The sequence below is a fragment of the Neophocaena asiaeorientalis genome, unplaced genomic scaffold (genome assembly GCF_003031525.2).
Source record: "Neophocaena asiaeorientalis asiaeorientalis breed wild unplaced genomic scaffold, Neophocaena_asiaeorientalis_V1.1 scaffold91, whole genome shotgun sequence".
In the NCBI taxonomy this organism is placed as follows: Eukaryota; Metazoa; Chordata; class Mammalia; order Artiodactyla; family Phocoenidae; genus Neophocaena; species Neophocaena asiaeorientalis.
The window spans coordinates 7,274,076-7,296,792 of record NW_020173198.1 but is presented as its reverse complement, the minus strand read 5'-3'; the positions used below and the strand labels follow the sequence as shown (position 1 = coordinate 7,296,792).

At 43.1% G+C, this 22,717-nt stretch overlaps 1 protein-coding gene across 2 annotated transcripts; it reads right to left on the bottom strand.

Moving 5' to 3' along the window:
• Nucleotides 1–4,151: 4,151 nt before the first annotated feature.
• CRYM (crystallin mu) lies at nucleotides 4,152–22,369 on the bottom strand. Of its 2 annotated transcripts, XM_024744698.1 has the most exons (8): nucleotides 22,115–22,369; nucleotides 21,461–21,614; nucleotides 19,270–19,332; nucleotides 15,952–16,053; nucleotides 10,870–11,053; nucleotides 7,142–7,263; nucleotides 6,338–6,422; nucleotides 4,152–4,491 (listed from the first exon to the last, which is right to left on the bottom strand). In XM_024744698.1, the coding sequence occupies exons 1-8, from the start codon at nucleotides 22,282–22,284 to the stop codon at nucleotides 4,427–4,429; spliced, it is 945 nt and encodes a 314-aa protein (XP_024600466.1). In that variant the 5' UTR covers nucleotides 22,285–22,369; the 3' UTR covers nucleotides 4,152–4,426. The 2 variants fall into 2 exon arrangements, with proteins under 2 accessions (XP_024600466.1, XP_024600467.1); XM_024744699.1 differs by lacking the exon at nucleotides 15,952–16,053 and having other exon boundaries at nucleotides 22,115–22,329.
• Between the last annotated feature and the right edge of the window lie 348 nt (nucleotides 22,370–22,717).

Here is a 22,717-nt window from a genome sequence, read left to right as displayed (position 1 = left end):
CACAAGTAATAGAAATGGGTCTATAGTACTCCTGCCTGGGAACAGAGAGAGGATGGCAGGTAGAGAGAGAGAAGAAAGAAACAGAATGTATGGTACCTGTATGGACTGAATTTTCTCCCTCCAAAATTCTTATGTTGAAACCGTAGTCCCTAATGTGACTGTATTTGAAGATATTTCCTTTATTAAAGAGCTGATTAAGGTTAAATGAGGTCATAAAGGTGAGGCCCTAATTCCATATGACTGTTGTCCTTTGAAGAGGTAGAGACACTGGAGATGTGCACACACACAGAATAGGCTATGTGAAGACACAGCAAGAAGGCAGCCATCTGAAAGCCAAGGAGGAAAGCCTCAGGAGAAATCAAACCTTCTATCACCTCGATCTTGGACTTCCAGCCTCCAGAGCTGTAAGAAAATAAATTTCTATTGTTTAAGCCACACAGTCTGTGGTACTTTGTTACGGCAGCTCTAGCAGACTAATAATACAGTGCTTAAGCAAGAGAGTCAGGGAGGAGAGAAAGAAGGATACAGAAAAGAACGCTGGCTTGTTAGATGATTTTTCCTAAGGGTAAGTGCCTCCTGAAACTTAAAAAAAAAAAAAAAAGGAAAAAGAAATCTAGGTTCTCTGTAGGGAAAATTCAATTGTAAAAGTAAATGTTACCTTTTATGCTTATTATATACATATCTTTTAGTTACTGTTGTCTATCACCATTTCTGCACGTCTGAATACATGTAGGTTCTACAATATAAACTGCCAACACTAATACTGCTGCTGATGTTATTTAAATGGAAATCCCAAATTTAAGTTGAAACCCTACTTGAATAGCTAAGCTTCACTGGATTTTTATAGCCAGCCTTGCATTAAATGGAATTGACCATTGATTATGTGTATAATATAGAAAAAGCTTCAGCATGCTTCCTGATTCACAGCTGTCTGTGTTACTTTAAGAGGCACCATGGAGGATACAGATGCTTAAATCTGATGAACAACTGGCACATTCTTCCTCAATGAATGGATCGAAAAGGTTGTCAGTCATTGAACAAATATGTTACACTAGGGGATGATTATGTTCACAAATACTGCATTTCATTGTTCTGGAGTAAACTGCAGTTGTACATGAAATAATGTACATGAAAGCAGCAGCCACATAGAAGGCACTCAGAAAAAGTTTGTAGTGTCTCAGTCTTTCTCTATTAGTATGTCCTTATTGTAGATGCCAGGATCCTCTCTCCAAGTAACCCCCAGAATCTGCCTAATGAGACACTCATTGCTAGGATATAGAAGTATAAGCCCCTAGGAAAGTACTACTGTTAACAAAAAGGATGCTTTCCAGCAGTGCTTTGTACATCATTGTCAGAGGTAAAAATAATATAGAAAGCCTGACAATGTATTCTAGCAAATGAGAGGTAGCATAAAGAATTTTGAGCTGGCAACCAGCATTGCTACTTGGAAGATGATAGAATAGTAAATGGAAAGGTACTCTTAGGGAAAATAAGAAAAGACAGGCCAGCAAAAATGTTACTGGAATTCAGCATTATAGGATTTAGTCCTGCTTCATGGGATTTGATTATTTCTAGTTGGAATTTGTCCATGTTGCCCTACTGGAGGGGTAGCAATTTGCTCAGAAATATGGGAAGGGGATGTTTGCCCAGCAGGACTGGAAGTTCTCACCAGGACCATCCCATTGGACTTTATGTCAGTTCTGTGATGAGATAAAGGGATATGAATTTGAAAACACTTCAAGCGAGTGCGTGTTCCGTGGGTTTTAAAACCTCACATAAAACTTCCTTAACATTGCTGGATTAAAAAGGAGAGAGCAAACATAATCCCTTTATATAATAACAGTGAATAACATAAAACACAGTGAGGCCAGGATGGGTTGTTAGAAGGTGTTGGGTTTTTTTTTCTCCAATAGTTGCATTTTATTTTTATTATGGTATCCCAGCTTACAGACTCCATAGGCTCATCTACCATTCTCTGAATAACTCCTGTTCCATTTAAAGGGTAAATACTATTATTGATGATTATTGCAAAGACTGGCTTAAAGTGTATGAACCAAACAGAATTACCTTTGGTCTTACATATCAAGGAGCAAAGGAGGCAAATTAAACAGTTCCAGCTCCTGGGAATTCTCCTATGCCCACTTCCCTAGCAGAGAAGCTAGGTTCTGCCCTACTACAGTGTAATAAGCTCCTTTAGGACAGGGAATTTGCTCTGTCCTGTATTCACTGATATATCCCTTGTACCAAGTGCCAATCCATCACACAGCAGGTATTCAATAAATATTGCTGAACAACAGAATGTGATGCCTAGGCGGAAGGCGGGATGCAGATTACTCTGGTCTGTTGATTCCTATGATTCTGACCAACTTCAGTGGTTCACACGGCATTTGAGGTGGGTGGGCAATGTGAAATGGAAAAGAGTTAACTTTGAAAGGCAAAAAACTTCTTATTGCAACACTACTTTCGATCCATTTCCTGCCCTAACTCTAATATAGTTGGAGAGAGTCATCTTTGGTGTGAGGACTATTTCTTTTCTGTTAGCAGCCTAGCATGAGTTATTGTAGGGACTCTTATGAATGAAAGAAGAAGCCTATGAATAAATTAAGGTGCTTTTGATAGTCTCATCATCACACACCCTTCTCTACACATCCTTAGAGTTGTGACCATTAAGATCCCCGGAAAGACTCCATAGTCACTTGAGGTGTGCAGAGCAGATCACGTGGGTATTTTGTTCTAGCACGAAGGCTAGACAGTCTGGCAAACATGATAAACTTTTGGGTAAGCTACCTACAGCATGAAGAGGACCTGCCAGGAGGAATTTGGGTAAGAAAACGAAGCAAAATAATATGCTTCTCTTTGCTGCTGACTTATAACCAGCCTAGGGATTGGAGAGAGAGTATTTGAATGGGTCTTTGACAGGACACGGACAACACAGCTCTGCTAGTAACCCAGGGGACCTGAGGAAAGCATTGCTGCGGCTCAGTTTTCCCACCTGTAATTTGAAGAGGTTGGACTGGATAATTCCTAATGGCCCTTCAACAGTGACACTGTAGTACACACCTGTAGATTTTGCCTACCCAATATACAGTCCTCCCCCTTTTTGGTAAGAGACCCCTTTCCTTTTGTTAGCTAATGTGGTCAGATGGGCTGATTGCACCACTGACTTCAAGGCGGGGGGGCATGTGACCCAGGCCTGGATAATAGGGGAATTAGATCCCCCTGGATGATGCAGTGGTTCAGGGATAATAAGCATATGGGCCTGACCTGGCCAAACAGCATATTCCATTTCCTTTAGCCACTGTGTTAGTTATGCTTATGGGCATAGGCCCTAGATGGTCCGGTATGTCTCCATTCTGAAACTTTTAACTGTTAAGGAAGAGAATGTCTCTTTCTGCCAAGGTTGCTGAAGAGGACAGACTATGATTCAAGAGCTGCTGGCACCCATCCTGCCACTATCAGGGGAGAGCTTACCTGATAATGCAGCCAACACCAAAGAAAACAGAGCCAAGGAACAGAGAGAGCAAGACTGGGTCCTGATGACACTTGGACCCCCTGGATCCAGCTATAGCTGAAACCAGTTACCTGTGTACTTCTTAATTATAAGAGCCAATGAATCCCATTCTTCACTCATTCATTCAACTTAAGGTAGTTTGAGTTGTGGTCTCTACCGATTGTGACTGAAGGAGTTCTGACCAATAGAGAAGCTCTGCTGTTCCTTGAAATTTCAATTATAAGAAGCCAGAAACAAAAGGCTACATAATATATGATTCCACTTATATGAATGTCCAGAAAAGGCAAATCCATAACAACAGAAAGTAGATTAGTGGTTGCCAGGGGCTGAGAAGAAGGGGGAATGGGGACTGACTGCTAATGGCTACTGGGTTTCTTTTTGGAGTGATGAAAATGTTCTGAAATTAGACAGTGGTGATGGTTGCACAACCCTGTGAATATACTAGAAAACACTGAATTCTAAACACTTTACACACTGAACACTTTAAACTGGTGGATTTTATGATATGTAAATTGTATCTCAATCAATAAAATAGAAAAAATTTAACTATAGCCATCGGAGCTCCTGCAGGGAGTGAACGGGAGCATTTCATCCCCTCACTTTCATTGCTGTGAGGGATGGAAGTTACCAAAGCAAGAACTGCAGAATTGGAAAAAGCTTTATTTCAAGGGATTACAAAAGGTAGTGAAATACAGGGGAAAGGGAGTGCTAATATAATCTGGCATAACAGAGAATGGCCACTTAGTTTTGCTTTCTAACTACAAACACAAAAGGGGATCTCATTACTTAAGGTTAAGACAGGATAAGCACAAAACTATAGATCACTGGGCTCCCTCATTTAATCTAGAGATTATGAGACAACTAGTTTAATACCCCTTGAGCTGTAGCATCCATTCAACACAAAGTTCCTTCGTTTTATTTACCAGATGACCAGGAATCGTACACAAGTTTGGCTGCAACCATGTCTTCCACCGCCATTCCTGGAATGGACAGAAATTTGGTTCACCTTTTGTCAGAACAACTTTTCCACAAACAGCCCAGATCCCAGAACTGGCAGTCCCCTGATACAGTGTCCATCAGGGTAACAAGGACTGATACCCTGAGGTGAGTTCAGGCTTGAAGTATTGGCAAAGGGCAGGACAAGGCAAGAAACGCCCACCAAAGAAATTTTACGTATCCTTCAGACGTTAGTTCAGGGGTCAGGAAACTTTCTGTAAAGGGCCAGATGGTAAAGATTTCAGGCTTTGCGGGCCAATTACTTGCAATTACTCAACTCTGCCATTGGAGTGCAAGGGCAGCCATAGGCAACAGGGAAACAGATGAGCCTGTCTGTGCTCCAAGAAAAGTTTCTTTATGGACACTCTAGTTTGAATTTCTTAAATTTTCACATGTCACGAAACATTCTTAATTTTTTCCCCAATCATTCGAAAATGTAAAAACCATTTCACTTGTGGGCTGTACAAAAACAGGTGGTAGGTTGGGTTTAGCCCGTGGTCTGCAGTTTGTTGGACCCTCTGGTCTAGTCCAAACGCTGAATCCTTCAGCAACGGACCCTTTGTCTTATAGTTTTGGGCACATACCTTAAGCTTGAATGGACATATGTTCTTAAAGGCCAGGGGCTGGTTTTTATTAACTTTTGTAGCTACCACTGCACCCGGTACGGAGCTTGATACATAGCAGGTATTTAATATGCACCTGCTAGATGAACGGATGTGCCGATAAACCAGTCCCCAAAAGTGAGAAAGTAAAAATTGCTCAGAAGTGTAGAGCAGGGCTATGCAGTGCTGTGTCTCCTGAAGGGAGCCGGCTGACCTCTGATCTGCTAGGAACAATGAGACTTTCAGACCCAGCTAGACCAGTGTGATGTCTTTGAACCAGGCTCTAGATAAAGCTTATACTGTGTTTGCCTGTCTTTCTGTGCATGAGATTTAAAATAAATATTTAACAGATGGCAAGGCATGGATACTGACTGACTGGCATGGGTGCTGGGTGGTCAGAGTACTCTTAATACTCTGCCATGCATTAAAGCTTTGGTTGCTTAATCATTAACAGATATGTAAGGTCTGGTGAGGCTGAGGGGCTCAGGGCAGCAAATATTTACCAACCATTTTGAGAGTATTTCAATATTTTAGGTGTAGGAGCTGAATATTAGCTCTGTTACCACGTGTGTCCATTTCCTTAAATCTGGTGGGATGGGAGAGCTGGGCTGAGGGGCAAACCAGCCGCTGGGAGCCCCTTCTTTGTTGGGCTTCTGCCTGTGCTAACTCAGGTAGTAATGGGGCTCCCCACTGAAGACCTTCTTAAAATCAGCAAGCAGAAAGGTAGGGAAGGAGGGGGAAAAAAGGTCTCAGGCTGTACTTCCTGTCTGGGTCTCTGTCAGGTTGGGGCTCCCTGCTATTTCTCTTAAGCTCCCTGTTTTTAAACATCTTTCTCTCCTGTCCTCCCATCTCTGAAGGATATCTTCTTCTGAGTGTCATTGTCTTAATGCTGACACTTGCTGTATGCACACTGTTTTATATACACATCTCACTTAATTCTCACAAAAACTCCAGGGAACAGGTGGTGAGAAAACTGTGGCTCAGAGAGGTGAGGTCACTTGCCCAAGGACGCGTGTCCAGGGAGTGGCAGAGAAAGGAATCCAACCCAGGACTGACCAGTTCCAGAGTTCATGGGCTTCACCACTATGCCGACGTAAATAATTGACCTGAGTGATAGATTTCACAATGCTTCAGCCGTGGAGCCTGCTGACCCATTCCTCTTCCCAGCCATGGGTAAACCTACCTTGTGCTCTGGTTAAGTTTGTGCCTTGGGAGCAATGGCTCTTACCCAAAGACTTGAACACCGTAGTCTTCTCACAGTGGGCTGGTTTCACTCCCTTTACCACTTCTCCGAGCTCAGCGAAGATCTCGGCCTGTCAAATGAACACACACTGACCCAGGCCATGGGGCTAATGTCTGCTCAGGGCCGGCTTCTGAAGCCAGGACAGGGTGTCCCTGAACTGGATAAGTGATAAACTTGATAAAAGGACCTTTTGCAAACTGGATGATGTCAGGAAGGAAGCCTCCACCTTAAACCTCTTTTTTTTTTGGTGGTGGGGGGCGGAGGCGGGCACGGGTACCATCTGCCTCTGTGATACTGTGATTGCAGAGATACAAATCTGTAGCCAGGGGAATGTCCTGCCAGGATACTGTCAGTGAGGAAATAGGCCTGTTCTTATCTGAACACTCATTTTGGCAGCCCCCTTCTTGCCTCTATGCCCTGATTACAAAAAAAAAGGCCAGAAAGTGGCCAACCCTAATCCTAATTTGTTGGCCACATTGGGAAAGTTTCCAGGCTGTAACAGCCTCCTATCTTCCAATCCTACTGCTTTATAGGACAGCCCAGTTCAACAGAAAAGTCCATCAAGCCGCTCTCTTCAGGCAAAGGGGACAGGAAAACACATCACCACATAACTGCCACATTATTCTGGGAGGGGATTAGAAAAGGTTGAGAGATGTTTGGGAGTTGTCATCCCACAAAGAGGTAAGGGTTACCGAGGTCTGAAGCAGGCCAGACAGAAGGGGGTGTTAATGAAACCCTGGGATCCAGGTGAGGCCATCCAGGAAACAGCCCACCAGAAAGGAGGCTCACCCCTGACAAGAGGACATCTCCAGACTCTTTCAGGGCAGCCTCCTGGGAATCCACATACAGCACAGCCTGTGTCATGAGCTCATCATCCAGCTCTCTCCAGTCAGGTCTGCTGGCGCCGATGGCTAAGAGACAGCAAAACAGACCCTGAGCCTAGAAATGGTCACAAGGGATACCAAACACTCCAAAGAATGAAAGGGGTGGGGAAAAGGAGGTGACAGAGGACACATGGGAACAGATGTGGAATGCCCCATTTCCCCAGGCCAACTCCCTCCCAATGGACAAGACTGAATTCACTAATAAGAATGATACCTGGGCATTTTTTCCTTTCCATTTCATATCCATTCTCATTACTAAAAAAAGATTTCGAGGCAACTTGGCATTCATTTACTGTGTGCCTACTATCTGTGGGATGTTTCACACATACTATTTATAGTCCTCACAAGCACACTTCACATGTGATTCCCATTTAAAAAGTACACAAACCGAGGCTCAAAGAAGTGGTACATGCCAAGGTTAAGTATCTAATAAGTGCATCTATAGCTCTGAGACAGTACATGCCTTTCATGCTTCTTCCACTTATCAGGAACAGAGATTTCCTTACAAAACCCCTAAAACTAGAGACATTACTTGGAGCTTATTCAGACCCCACGCTCCTCTATCTTCTGTCTGTCTGCTTGTTCTTCAATCATTCCCATCCCTCACCCCCAACCACTTCTCCCTTAATTCACGAGAAAAGAGCCCAGTGTTAGGGTCAGAGAGAAGCCCCAATAAAGAGGAAACTGGCTGCACCCTGGCACCAAGGTTTCACATCCTCTGCAGAGCCCAGAACCATAATGATGAATCCAAGGAATCATGACTCCTGGCACTGGAACACAGGAATACGCAGAGGCTGCAACCAAATGCCTGCAGGGCCAGGAAGGTAATGAAAATGAGCAGAACTGGTCAGAGGAAGTGGATTGGAAATGGTGGAGACTGAGGTACAGAGAAGAAAGCAGACCCTTCTAAAGCAGACAGTTATTGTTCAGCTCAAGCTAATTGTTGCCATGTGAGAATGCAGGGCCACTGTTAGAAAGCCTCCCCTACCCCTGCTCCTTTTTCAAAAGAGAAGCAGGAAATCTCTTTGCATGTGTTAGTTCTTGATTTTCAGAACACTCTACGGTCTGAAAAAAACACATCTGCTGGCTGGATCCAGCCCATGCCAGCCAGTCTTTGGAAACTGCTATAAAGCTTTATACAAATATAAGGCAGCATTTACAAGGCTTCTCTCACTGCCATCCAGTTTTCTCTACTTGTTCCCTCTCCTGCTGTTCTCCCTCACTCTAATTTTCAAAGAGTGGTGTCAAAATGTCCATCTTGAAGGCTGTTTGTGTGAGAAGTTCTATAGAACAGAAGCACCAACTAATGAAGCTCATAAATCAATCATAAGCTGGTGGGAAAAACCCTAGCTTCTCAAGCCCCCTCTTCTGATTGCTCCTGTTGCCCCCAGTCTGGAAGCAGGGTGAGTTCTCGAAGGACTGCATAAGGCCACTCAGGCTGATGGAGATGGTCCGGGTAGCAAAGGGAGGGGCTTGACTCGGGCTGGGCCTTGGCCTTCCTGCAGTGGGGCGAAAATGGGTGAGGGTCAGACGCTGGCTGTTGGGCTGCAGGGATAGGATGAGGGACGTGCAGGGGAGGTTGGAATTGGGCGTATCTTTAGCCAAGCTGTAAAGTAAGTAAAATCTGTTGTTGGTGTTTCCCTGTTGACTGCACTTACAACATACTTAAGTATATTTAATGCCTCTGTGAATACATAAACCAATTTCGTCTTTAGGCTAGGGAAAGATATGAGATGGCTTGACTCTCCTTCCTGGAGAGAGACTCAAAGTGTGACAGGGATCCAACATGACGGATAGTCTCTGTTGTTGGCTTTGAAGGTGGAGCGTCCACATGAAAAGGAATGTGGACAGCCTCTAGGAGCTGAGAGCAGCCCCAAGGAAAAGGGCACCTTTGTCCAAAACACAAGGAACCTGCCACGACCATGTGGGCTGGGAAGAAGACTCCGGGCTCTGGATAAGACTGCCACCTGAACAACACCTTGATTTCATCCTTGTGTGAGCAGAGGACTTAGCTAACCCATGCCCAGACTCCTAACCACAGAAACTGAGATAATAAATATGTGCTGTTTTAAGCTGGAAAAAAAAAAAAAAGAAAAAGCTGAAAAAATGTCAAGTCAGTCTTGCTGAAGATTCAGCTCTTGTCCATTTCACCAAGAACTGGTTTCTCTTGATTCCCTCAGTCCTTCCAGAAATGGTCTTAACTGTTCGAGTCTGGCTTTATGAAGAGTAAGACCTACCCCCTGGACCCACATTCATAATACCAGTCCCACACAGGCTGAGACCTTCAATTTGCTATGGCCCATTCCTCAATCATACCACGTTTTGTTTCCTTTATAGAACTTATCCTCAGCTGGAACCATCTAGCTCATCCATTCGTTTACTTGTTTGTTGTCTACCTCCCTTCTCTGGAATGTAAGCAGCGGGAAAGCAGTGATCTTGATTGCTGGTTTACTGTGGCCTCCTCAGCATCTAGAACAGTGCCTGACACATGGTAGGGATTCAATACATATTTGTGAATGAACTTGGCCCTTGCACGTGTGTGCAGACATTTTAGATTTTGAGTTCACACTATGTGCTTGTCACTAAAACATGGGGCACTGATATCATGTTTAAATTCTTGAGTCTTCAATTGTTTGCTCATCAGAATCCAGTCTTCTTATTGAAAGATACCATAGGGTATCATTTAAGATCTTGGGCTCTGAGGGTGTATTACCTCAGTTCAAATCCCAGTTTTGCCTCTAAGAACCTCTGACTTTGGGCAAGTTTCTTAATCTTTCCATGCCTTGGTTTACCTACCTGTAAAATGGGGGTCATGATAATAATAGCTCCTACCTCATATGGTGGTTGTGAGGACTCAGTGATATAGTACATACAAAGAATTTAGAACAGCACCTGCAATAGTAAGTATTCAATATAGACCAGATCTTGTTATAACCCCCAGGGCCATTTGAGGATCTTCAGAGGCCCCAGGAACTCTTATGTTTAGAGTCCCAACCATCCTATCCCACATATTAAAAAGCATCCACTTGTCACATTAAATGTCTTTGGTGTTGTAATTTTAAAAAATTTGTTTTTGTAATTCCAAGTGTTGTTAAAGAACAAGTGAGTCATTTGGCTTTTGTAATTTAAATTTCATAACATTTAAGAACTGAGCTATAGGGCTTCCCTGGTGGCGCAGTGGTTGAGAGTCCGCTTGCCGATGCAGGGGACGCGGGTTCGTGCCCCGGTCCGGGAGGATCCCACATGCCGCGGAGCGGCTGGGCCCGTGAGCCATGGCTGCTGAGCCTGCGCGTCCGGAGCCTGTGCTCCGCAACGGGAGAGGCCACAACAGTGAGAGGCCCGCGTATCGCAAAAAAAAAAAAAAAAAAAAAAAAAAAAAAAAAGAACTGAGCTATAATTGATCATTTGCTATAATGATACACTTTATGAAACTTTCATTAAATTTATTAGTTTCAGGTTTGTGATTTTTGTTTCATATTTTGGAGTATCATTTTTTTCAGAACTCAAATGTTTCTGAGGCCATTAAAAAGCTCAAGCATTTTGCATGAGTAAAACAGCTCTGCAGATGCAGCCCCCTTGGTCCAGCCAAGGGAGAGTCTGGCCACCCAAGGCTCATGGAGCCACTCTGCTTACCATTGATGTGAGCCCCGGGCTTCACCCATTCACCAAACAAAATGGGCTCCGTTGCCATGGTGACTGTGATGATCACATCTGCCCCGGTCACAGCCTCCTGAACCGATGAACAGACCCGTACCTCTCCTTGCACTGTGTTCGCAAACTTCTCTGCATTTTCTTTGGTGCGGTTCCATATCCTCACCTTCGTTGGGGGTAATAAGAGGGACATTGGTGCCATGATTATTTGGCTGTTTATGTTTCATTAAGCCCAGGGGTGCAAGGAAAAGTTGAACCACTCTGGGGTTAGGGCTGTAGTTATTTAAATCATTCCGTATGGTGAATGTACATTTGTCTGGGCCAGATATTTGAAAATGACCTTTCTCTATCCCATTCGCCTTTCAAGAAGGGGGGAAGTTTTTCACTTCTAGCTTGGGACACACAGCCTCAGTAGCTTAATAGCTACTATATAGCTTAATGATTAGCAGAGCAAGTTCTGGAGCTAGACAGGCTTAGAATCAATCCTTGCTGTCACTTACTGTTTCTGAAGTATATTTAACTTCATTCAGCCTAAGTTTTCATGTCTGTAAAATGCAAATGATAACAGGCAAAGTCAGTATCAAACTCACAGTTTATGTTTGGGAGTCTGTAAAGGAGTCATAACAGGTATGAGATTCACAAACAGGATGTGCAGGGCTGTGCTTGGAATAGCTTGATCTCTGAAGGATATGTAGGGAATTAAAATCTGGAAGGGTTTCAGGAGTGAATGGTACAGCAGAGTAGAAGGCCAAGAGTAATAGCTACGGTTAGATTCCTGGGAAGCGCTGGCGGGAGAGGGTGGGTCACTGGCATCACCAGGAGGTGGGGACTTGCTAGCTGGCTTAACAGATTTTGATGTCTGTGGTGGCAGCTGTCAGCCTTCAACTGAAAATAAGGCCTAAAGAATCTCTCATAAGGAAATATAATAAATATGGAAATAAATGTTATGTCTGAGTAAGTTCATTAACTAAGGTGAAGAACAATACAATATGTCCATTTATAAGAGAATGGTTAACTATACCATCTTGCTTGATAGAAAAATATGAAATACCATACAAAAATTAAGTAATCTGGAAAAGTGATGGTGTTACAACATGCAGTGAAAATACAGTATATACAACTGTGTATATCTAACATGATTAAATCTTTAAGAGGTTAATATTCAAAATATACAAAGAAATTATAAAATTTAATATTAAAAAATAAAGCAACCTTATTTTAAAATGGGCAGAGGACCTGAATAAATATTTTTCCAAAGAAGGCATACAAATGGGCAACAGACACATGAAAGGATGCTCAACATCAATGGAGCATAGGGAAATGCAAATCAAAACCACAATAAGATATCACCTCCATTTCCCTTGGCATGACGACTATGCACAGACCTATGGTCAATTAATCTCTGACAAAGGAGGCAAGAATACACAATGGAGAAAAGACAGTCTCTTCAATAAGTGGTGCTGGGAAAACTGGGTAGCTACATGTAAAAAAATGAAATTAGAACATTCTCTAGCACCATACACAAAAATAAACTCAAAATGGATAAAGACCTAAATTTAAGACCAGATACTATAAAACTCTTAGAGGAAAACATAGGCAGAAAACTTTTTGATATAAATCACAGCAATAACTTTTTGAATCCACTTCCTAGAGTAATGAAAAAAACAAAAATAAACAAATGGTACCTAATTAAACTTAAAAGCTTTTGCACATGAAAGTAAACCATAAACAAAACGAAAAGACAACCCACAGAATGGGAGAAAATATTTGCAAACGAAGTGACCAGCATAGGATTAATCTCCAAAATATACAAGCAGCTCATGCAGCTAAATATCAAAAAAACAAACAACCCAATTAAAAAATGGGCAGAATTGGCTTAACAGATTTTGATGTCTGTGGTGGCAGCTGTCAGCCTTCAACTGAAAATAAGGCCTAAAGAATCTCTCATAAGGAAATATAATAAATATGGAAATAAATGTTATGTCTGAGTAAGTTCATTAACTAAGGTGAAGAACAATACAATATGTCCATTTACAAGAGAATGGTTAACTATACCATCTTGCTTGATAGAAAAATATGAAATACCATACAAAAATTAAGTAATCCGGAAAAGTGATGGTGTTACAACATGCAGTGAAAATACAGTATATACAACTGTGTATATCTAACATGATTAAATCTTTAAGAGGTTAATATTCAAAATATACAAAGAAATTATAAAATTTAATATTAAAAAATAAAGCAACCTTATTTTAAAATGGGCAGAGGACCTGAATAAATATTTTTCCAAAGAAGGCATACAAATGGGCAACAGACACATGAAAGGATGCTCAACATCAATGGAGCATAGGGAAATGCAAATCAAAACCACAATAAGATATCACCTCCATTTCCCTTGGCATGACGACTATGCACAGACCTATGGTCAATTAATCTCTGACAAAGGAGGCAAGAATACACAATGGAGAAAAGACAGTCTCTTCAATAAGTGGTGCTGGGAAAACTGGGTAGCTACATGTAAAAAAATGAAATTAGAACATTCTCTAGCACCATACACAAAAATAAACTCAAAATGGATAAAGACCTAAATTTAAGACCAGATACTATAAAACTCTTAGAGGAAAACATAGGCAGAAAACTTTTTGATATAAATCACAGCAATAACTTTTTGAATCCACTTCCTAGAGTAATGAAAAAAACAAAAATAAACAAATGGTACCTAATTAAACTTAAAAGCTTTTGCACATGAAAGTAAACCATAAACAAAACGAAAAGACAACCCACAGAATGGGAGAAAATATTTGCAAACGAAGTGACCAGCATAGGATTAATCTCCAAAATATACAAGCAGCTCATGCAGCTAAATATCAAAAAAACAAACAACCCAATTAAAAAATGGGCAGAAGACCTAAATAGACATTTCCCCAGGAAGACATACGGATGGCCAAAAAGCACATGAAAAGATGCTCAACATCACTAATCATTAGAGAAATGCAAATCAAAAGTACAATGAAGTATCACCTCACACCAGTCAGAATGGCCATCATCAAAAAGTCCACAAACAACAAATGCTGGAGAGGGTGTGGAGAAAAGGGAACCCTCTTGCACTGTTGGTGGGAATGTAAATTGATAAGCCACTATGGAAAACAGTATGGAGGTTCCCGTAAAAATCTCAAAATAGAGCTACCATATGACCCAGCAATCCACTACTGGGCACATACCCTGAGAAAACCATAATTCAAAAAGACACATGTACCACAATGTTCACTGCAGCATTGTGTCCTAGCTATTAATTTACAATAGCCAGGACATGGAAGCAACCTAAGTGCCCATCAACAGATGAATGGATAAAGAAGATGTGGCACATATATACAATGGAATATTACTTGGCAATAAAAAGAAATGAAATTGAGTTATTTGTAGTGAGGTGGATGGACCTAGAGTCTGTCATACAGAGTGAAGTAAGTCAGACAGAGAAAGACAAATACTTTATGCTAAACCATATATATGGAATCTAAAAAAAAAAAAAGGTTCTGAAGAACCTAGGGGCAGAACAGGAATAAAGACACAGATGTAGAGAATGGACTTGAGGACACAGGGAGGGGGAAGGGTAAGCTGGGACAAAGTGAAAGAGCAACATTGACATATATACAGTACCAAATGTAAAAGTGATAGCTAGGGAAGCACCTGCATAGTACAGGGAGATAAGCTCGGTGTTTTGTGTCCACCTAGAGGGGTGGGGGAGGGAGGGAGGGGATATAGGAATATATGTATACGTATAGCTGATTCACTTTGTTATACAGCAGAAACTAACACACCATTGTAAAATAAATAAATAAATAAGTAACCTCCAATAAAGATGTTAAATAAATAAATAAGTTAAATAAATAAATAAATAAACAAACCACTTGTGATTTCCAGAGGGGGAGGGTTGGGGGATGGGTAAAACAGGTGAAGGGGATTAACAGGTACAAACTTCCAGTTTCAAAATAATTAAGTCATGGGGATATAATGTGCAGCATGGAGAATATAGTCAATAATATTGTAATAACTTTGTATGGTGACAGATGGTAACTAGACTTACATTGGTGACCATTTCAAAATGTATATAAATATCAAATCACTACAATGTACACCTGAAACTAATAAGATGTCGTATGTCAATTATACTTTAATAAAAAAAGCAGAGAAAAACCATACAGCTACGTTACAAAAAGCAGACGAGAGAGGTTGGAAATGTTAACTACTTGTCTTTGAAAACAGATAAAAGGGAATTTTTCTTTTGTTTTCTTCATTACAGTCTTCATTTCTCAAAGCAGAAGTATTATTTTTATCATAAGAAATCATACCTTAAATATACTCCACCCCTCTCACACACATAGAAAAAAATAAAAGTAGCATCAAATGTATCAAAAATAATAGGAAGTGTGAGCCAGCCAGAATGGGGAAAAGTAGACTAACATCTAGGCTGCAGAAGGCATGCTGTGGCCTCCTGCTCTCTAGGCCTCATTCCCAGCTCCTGAATCCCTAAGCCTGAATACTTAAGGACCCCAGATTCTCCTAAGAGAAACAATAGAAAGGGGCCAAAAGAACACCTGAATGTATGTAATGGATATGACACAATCCTTTAAGTAACCGAGTAGGCTCTCTGCGTACTTCGGCATACCCTGCAAACTGAGAAACTGGAGGGGGTGATTCAGGCCTTTCCCCCAACTCTTCACGTCCTGAATCCACCTGCCAATGCAGGGGACAGGGGTTCGATCCCTGGTCTGGGAAGATCCCACATACCACAGAGCAACTAAGCCTGTGTGCCACAACTGCTGAAGCCCGTGCACCTAGAGCCTGTGCTCTGCAACAAGAGACTCCACCACAATGAGAAGCCCGTGTACCACAACAAAGACCCAATGCAACCAAAAATAAATAAATAAATAAATTTATATTAAAAAAAAGAATGGTCTAGATGGTGGGACTCTCAACCTGACAATTTCAGCATAACCCACACTGTAACAAAGGAGTACAGAGAAAGGTCACTGCTACTTCCTCCACAACCCTCCCTGGACCTACCTCCTTAAAGGAGAACTGCTCTGTGAAGACCTCATAATGGCTATAAGCCTGGACGCCAGCTCCAAGGATACACAACACTTCACTGCTGGGGGGTTTCAAAAACTATTTGAGAGAAATGAGATAGAAAAGGTCAAGGGAGACTCTAGGAGCCAGGAGAAGATCAAATACAGTTTGAGAATCAGGTGAACTTCAAGACCTCTCAGGCAATCAAGGAGATGTCATTGTGTATTTCCGTTTCCCCAGAGTGGGGAGGGAGGGAAGGAGCCTTCATTGGGTACCTAATATATGCCAGTGCTTAAGCCTCATAATCTCATTTAGTCCAGACAATCGACCCTATGAGCTAGATACTCCCATTGTTATCCTCCTCTTACAGATAAAGAAATTGAGGTCCAGAGAGGTTAAGTAACTTACTCAGGGCCCTATGACTACTGAACGGCACAGTGCGGCTCTAAAACCACATCTTTCATTCTCAAAGCCCACATGCTTTCTGCTGTGCTACCCTATCTCAGGGGCGTGATAAGCCACACCTACTTCTGAGAGCTGTTAGTTGCTTCTGGAATCCATGAATCCTTGGGAGCCTAGGTTCTCAGCTATATTTGCTGTGCCCACTCTCTGTTGATCCTGACTCAGCCTCCGTCTTCCTTTAAAGAGGGATGTAGAGATGGCATTTGTGGCACCTGCTAAGGGTGTATGTGTGTCTTTATTTGTGAGTGAGGTTCTCTGATCAACTCTGCCGTAAAGTCTTTCTGAGCACCCTGATAGATTTCACCACTTCATAGCACTTGTTTGTTTACAAATTTATTTTCCTGTACTGGTATGTAAGCCCCGGGAAAACAGAGACAGTCTTATTTGCACAGAATTGGCACATATCTACCATTACCTATGAGAAACACAGCAGGGTTTCTTGACCTCAGCACTACTGATATGTGGGCTGGATAATTCTTTGTTGGCAGGTGGGTGGGCTGTCTTGTGCATTATAGGATGTTGAGAAGCATCCCAAGTCTCTGTCCATTAGCACCCCCTATGTCCTCAGTTGCAACAACCAAAACTGTCTCCAGACATTGCTAATTGTCTCTGGGGCAGCTGGCCAAATTGTTTTCAGTTAAGAACAACTGGCATTGAGGAATGACAACACTTGCTCCTCAAACCATCCATATTTAATAAGACCGTCTTCTGCCTTTCCTCTATTTCATTTAATAAAAATTGAGCTCCTTGGGGCTGCTCTTTCTTGCAATGCTAATTATTGAGATTCTGGAGTGCAACCTTAAAAATGAAAGTATTCTTAATTATTAATCACTTGCAAAAAGGAGTCTCAAATATTGGCAGGTGATTAGAGATGATGTCTCCTGTAGCTGCAGAAGGAGAGATAGCATTTTGTGCCATCAACTATAGTTCAAAGAACCTTGATTTGAAAAGTTTTCAAAATGACAATATCCACAAGACTAGTAATCTTATGCTCCTGTCCAATAAGGAGAATTATGTAATTTTTCCTTAACTAATTTTTTTTTTCTGTTCTCAGTTAATATGAATCTATTCTTGGAAGTACACGTGGGCTTCAGAAATTGTTGCAGTATCCTGTAAAGTAACCTTTAACCTCTGACAGAAGAATTAACCTGGTTGATCATCAGAATCAACCAGATACCATAAAAAACCAAAACACCCAGTTTCTTAGGCCCTACCCTCAGCGATTTCAATTCAGTGGTTTTGGGAATCTAAATTAAAAAAAAAAAAAAATTCCCCAGATGCTGCTGCTCCTGCATAGCCTGGGTTGGAAACTACTGATCTGGGACGAGAAGACGCACAGCTACCTGGGTTGTCTGACTACAGGAAACCCTAGACTCCATTTCCTTCTGCACAAAATGAGGCCAGTAATACTTGTTCTGCCTTCCTCTCAGAAATCCAAAAAGTGATTTATTTCAAACAATGGTTTGGAAATTATTTTGGAAAAGATCAAAGTCCTTTTCAAAGGTAGGGCAGTATTGTTAGAGTCCCTCTGTTCCTAAGTTACCAGGGAACATACTTCAGAGTCCCTTGATCATTTCAATCTGAACTGGGTCTGCATATAATTTTTCAAAGCCAGTTCATCAAGCTGCACACTGTAGTCTACTCCCTTCCTATATAATTACCAGGTTTATCCCCACAGTCTTCCCTCCCCATCATGTGTTTAGAAAACCTTAACACACTCACAATTTGAACACCTGGTCTTTTCTCCTCCAACCCTCCGATAGACCCCACATTTCCTTTATGCTCAGGCCTCATAAACCGGCATTCCCAGACCTTTAATGTGAAAGTTCCGGCCTTTAACTGTTCCTACAGATACCTCGTCTTCTTAACCCTAGCCTCTAAAAATACTGTTCTTCTTGTAGGATGCCTTGGCACTGCTTAGAAATATCATCACCTCTATCACTTGCTTTTCCTTCTGCCTGGAGAAATCCTCCCCTCTTCCTGTTTCACTCACTTACTTCTTTTTCGGTCTTTACTCAAATATCACCTTCCCAGTGAGGTCTTTCCTCGATAATTTAAAATATCACCCCTTCCCAATGCTCTCAATTCTGCTTTATTTTCATCCTTCTAGCTGGTGGTGGGGGTGGGCGTGTTATTTTTTTTAAAGCAAGTCCTAGCCTATTAGTAAACTCAAAAGGGGTTTGCTGTTGGTTAATTATTTTTTTTAGCAAATCATACTATGTATTTTATTTTTTATTTTATTTATTGTCCCACCTCCCCTCTGCATGTAACTCTCTGTTTCGTGCAGTACCACATCTCTGACATTTAGAACAGTGCCTGATATGTGGTAGGATCTCAGTCAATACTTGCTGAATGGATACATCTGTGTGGCTTGGATCTGTTTATGTCCTCCTCTGCTTCTTGTGCAGTACTGACTCTGGCCTATGGGGCAACCACACTGATTTGCCAGGAGCAGTGTGGTAGAGGGGAAAGAAAGCAGTCCTGGGAGTCAGAGAGATCAAGTTTTAAATTCTTGCTCTGCCACTTGTTAGCTGTGTGACCCTGATCAACTCACACAACCTCTCTGAGCCATATTCCTTATACCTGGCAAATGAAGATAATCATATCTACTTTGCAAGGTTGGTGTGAAGATCAGGAATAGCACATGTGAGGTACCTGGAATCTTGGGCTCATTAAATGGTAGCCAATCATTTCGTGAATCACTGTGCTCAGCTGACATCCCATATTTGGCATATGAAGTTCCAGCTATGCCCAAAGAAGTTCCAAATGAGCTCCTCACTTCTACCTTAGACATTCAAACTTGAGACACTCAATCCCACCCACCAGCTCAGCACAGCCAGGCACTAATCTCACCTTGGTGGCAATGGCAGACACTGCAGCTGTTCTCTTTGCAGTTATGATATTTCCATCCATGACCTTGGAGGAAAGGAGAGACAGTGAACAAGGGGCACCCCTATCCACCACTTAAGCAGAGAGAAGAAGCTCTAGAAGCGTTAGCCCTAGGAAGCATCATAATATTCTATAAAGAGAAGGCTTTGCCTGGATACAATCCCTCCACTTACAAGAAATGCAACTTTGGGCTTCCCTGGTGGTGCAGTGGTTGAGAGTCCGCCTGCCGATGCAGGGGACACGGGTTCGTGCCCCGGTCCGGGAAGATCCCACATGCCGCGGAGCGGCTGGGCCCGTGAACCATGGCTGCTGAGCCTGCGCGTCCGGAGCCTGTGCTCCGCAACGGGAGAGGCCACAACAGTGAGAGGCCCGCGTACCGCAAAAAAAAAAAAAAAAAAAAAAGAAATGCAACTTTGAAAAAATATGTTAATCTTTAAGCACCGATTTCCTACCTGTAAAAACAAAGATCATGGCAACCACTCAGAGGGTTTTTGTGAAGATTAAATGCACTGGCATACATGAAAACATCTAGCATATGGTGAGCCCTCAAGAATTGCCCATTTGCTTTACTTGCCCTGGGATTCTCAAAACATCAAATTAAGGAGAAACTTCAGGAATAAGAGTAAGTCACTTGACATCTGTGCAAGGGCCCTGAAACTCTATCTCAGGGGCTCTCAACTCCTCCTGCACATGTGGGGAGGTTTGTGAAGATACAGATGACCAGACACAACCCTTAGGTTGACTGAATCTGAACACTAGGGATGGGACCCACACACTGTTGTTTTTCAAAGCTCCCCCGGTGATTCTGAATTACGCCTTGCTAGTAATAACTCCCATCCTTTGCACTGTTCTCTGTTTATATTAATCATCTCAATTGGTCCTCACCAAGTAGTATCAGTACTCTCATTTTATGGACATGGAAGTCAGTTGCTTGGCTACTGATCGGATTCAGGAAGAATCTCAGGCCTTGTCATTTAGTTCCAAAGCCTGAGGTGGTCCCAGTTTCCTGGGGAAGCACTGTTGGTAGGTAGTATGGATGCCATTTCCATTGGATGAGCAGAGACTGGGAAGAGCTACATACTCTTTTCAGGGGAGTAATAAATGGGCAGCTTCCTTGGGGAACCAGAAATTCTGAGGAGAGTCTAAGGATCCAGGGGTGGTTTGGATTAAGGAGCCTGTCCCTGATGAGGACTCAACCGGCTGGCCTCAGAGCTAGGCTGGAGGGCACAAAGCACTTTCACTAACCAGTTGTGTGACTTCAAGCAAAGTGACTCTAATGCCCTGAGCCTCAGGAACCTCAAAAGAAAGCGGGTGGGGAGGTGAGGGTGTAATAAAAACTCCCGCAGAGGAGTGTGGTCAGAATTGAATGAGACCAATTTCTCCTGCCTGGTACGTTGTAAGTGCTCAGTAAACAGCAGTGAGAAAGGCAGTAGAGCATAGTCTTAAGACAGTATAGGCCTTGGACTTACACAGAGTGGGTGTGAAGTCCATCCATGCCACTATGAGCTATGTAAATTTTGGTAAGTTTGGCATAGTTGCTCTATGACTCAGTTTTCTCATCTGCAAAATGGAGGTAATAAATCTACTTGCCTCACAGAGTGGTTCTAAGTATTAAGAGAATTAACACATACAAAGTATTTAGAACAGTGCCTGACGCACACAAGGTGCTTAATAAATTTGGACTACTACTATTTTTTGATATTATATTATCATTAAATGTTAAAACAGGTCATTGTGTACCCCTTAGAGAAAAACTCCCAGGTATTAGAGAGCACCCCTACTCTGTAACTCACGTAACTCCACATTGCAGAGATGCACTAAAAAAACGTTTCCTTGGCTACTGGGTTTGTGCAAGCTGTATATTTGGAGTAACCGGTATAGGACAAGAACATTACAAGAATGACGAGATTATTACTTCCACACTGTCACACACTTAAAGCAGCAGTGGGCTCTGGTGCTGGGTTATGCATCCTTAGGCAGTTCTGGAATCAGATACACAGTCACAGATAACCTTCACCGTCACTGGCATCCAGTCACTCAGAGAGGGTCATGGGTGGTCACACTCAAAACTCCCCCTGGTCAACAGAGAACTAACTTCTGAGCCTAGCTCTGTGCACAGGGGCCCTGACCCACCCCTGGCCAGGGAGTTGCTCACCGCCAGAAGGGAGCCATCGCTCGGCTGGAAGAGTAGCACAGTGGCCTGATGGGAGGGGACAGTGGAGGTGGTGCTGTGGCCCTCATAGAAGGTGACCAACTTGGTGGTCAGGGCGTCCTCTGCTGCACTGTAGGCGGGCATGACCCCCAGGAAACTACAAGAAGAGAGAGAGCAGCTTCAACCCCTTCCGGTCAATGCTGAGGTATCCTATCAAGTCCCCATGTCCCTTCCTTTCTCTTTCCTGGCTCAATGCCCTACTGGCCTTCTCCCTCGCCCCCCCACCCCCATCCGTCTGCCATTCCCTTTGGCAGTATGCTGAGTACGTTCAAGAATCCGGCTCTGGATGAGAAAAGTCACCCCAGTTCTGCCACTTACTAGCTGCGTAACCCTGGGTACTTCACTTCACCTCTCTGAGTCTCGGTTTTCCCATCAGTAAATGTTGCATCAATACCTACCTATATATGGAGTGTGTTGAATTAAACAAGGTAATTCCTGTAAAGCGCCCACTTGACACGGTTGCAAAAATCAGGTGGGAGCTGTTATTAGCAGTGGTTAGGTAAGCCCTCCCTTCCTTCCTCCCGCTGCTTCCATTCTCACCCCTCCTCTTCCTCCTTTCCAGTTTCTCCAGACCCTGGCCCGGCCTTCCTCACTCACCCACTGTGTTTGGCCACGGGCACCACGGTGCGCACCGGCTGCATGACCCCTCCTTCGGGGCCGCTGGAGAAGTTGGCCAGAGCCGCCTCCAGAGGCGGAATGAGTAGGCTGGAGCTGCGGAGGTGGTCCTGCACATCTGCCGCGCTCAGGAACGCTGGCACAGAGCTCATGTCGCCGCGGACCTTCTACCTCCGCGAGCTCACGGGGATCCGCGCTTCCAGCGCTGTGCCCTATGCGAGAGCGCCCAGGGCGCGCTGCCGCCTACAGGTCACCGCCCAGCTCCGGGGGCGGAGCAAAGCCGGTTTCCTCCAACCCCCATCCGCAGGGGTGGGCGAGCTGGGTCTGCTCCAGACACAGGTTCCCGAAGATTGGAGGTGACGCGGCGGGCTGGCTGGCAGTTAGTATTCTTGGGTCCACTTTCTCAATTCCTGTAGTTAGCTGTAGTCACATTCCTTGCAAAACATGTTAGTTTGGCGCCCTACCTTCTTCCCTCCCCCCAACTCCACTATTTGCTGTCTAGGTCCTGCTGCCTGGGAAAGAGGAGACAGAGGGAGATGGGGGCAAACAATGATGGGCTCCCTTATTTCTTAAATTATTGCCTGC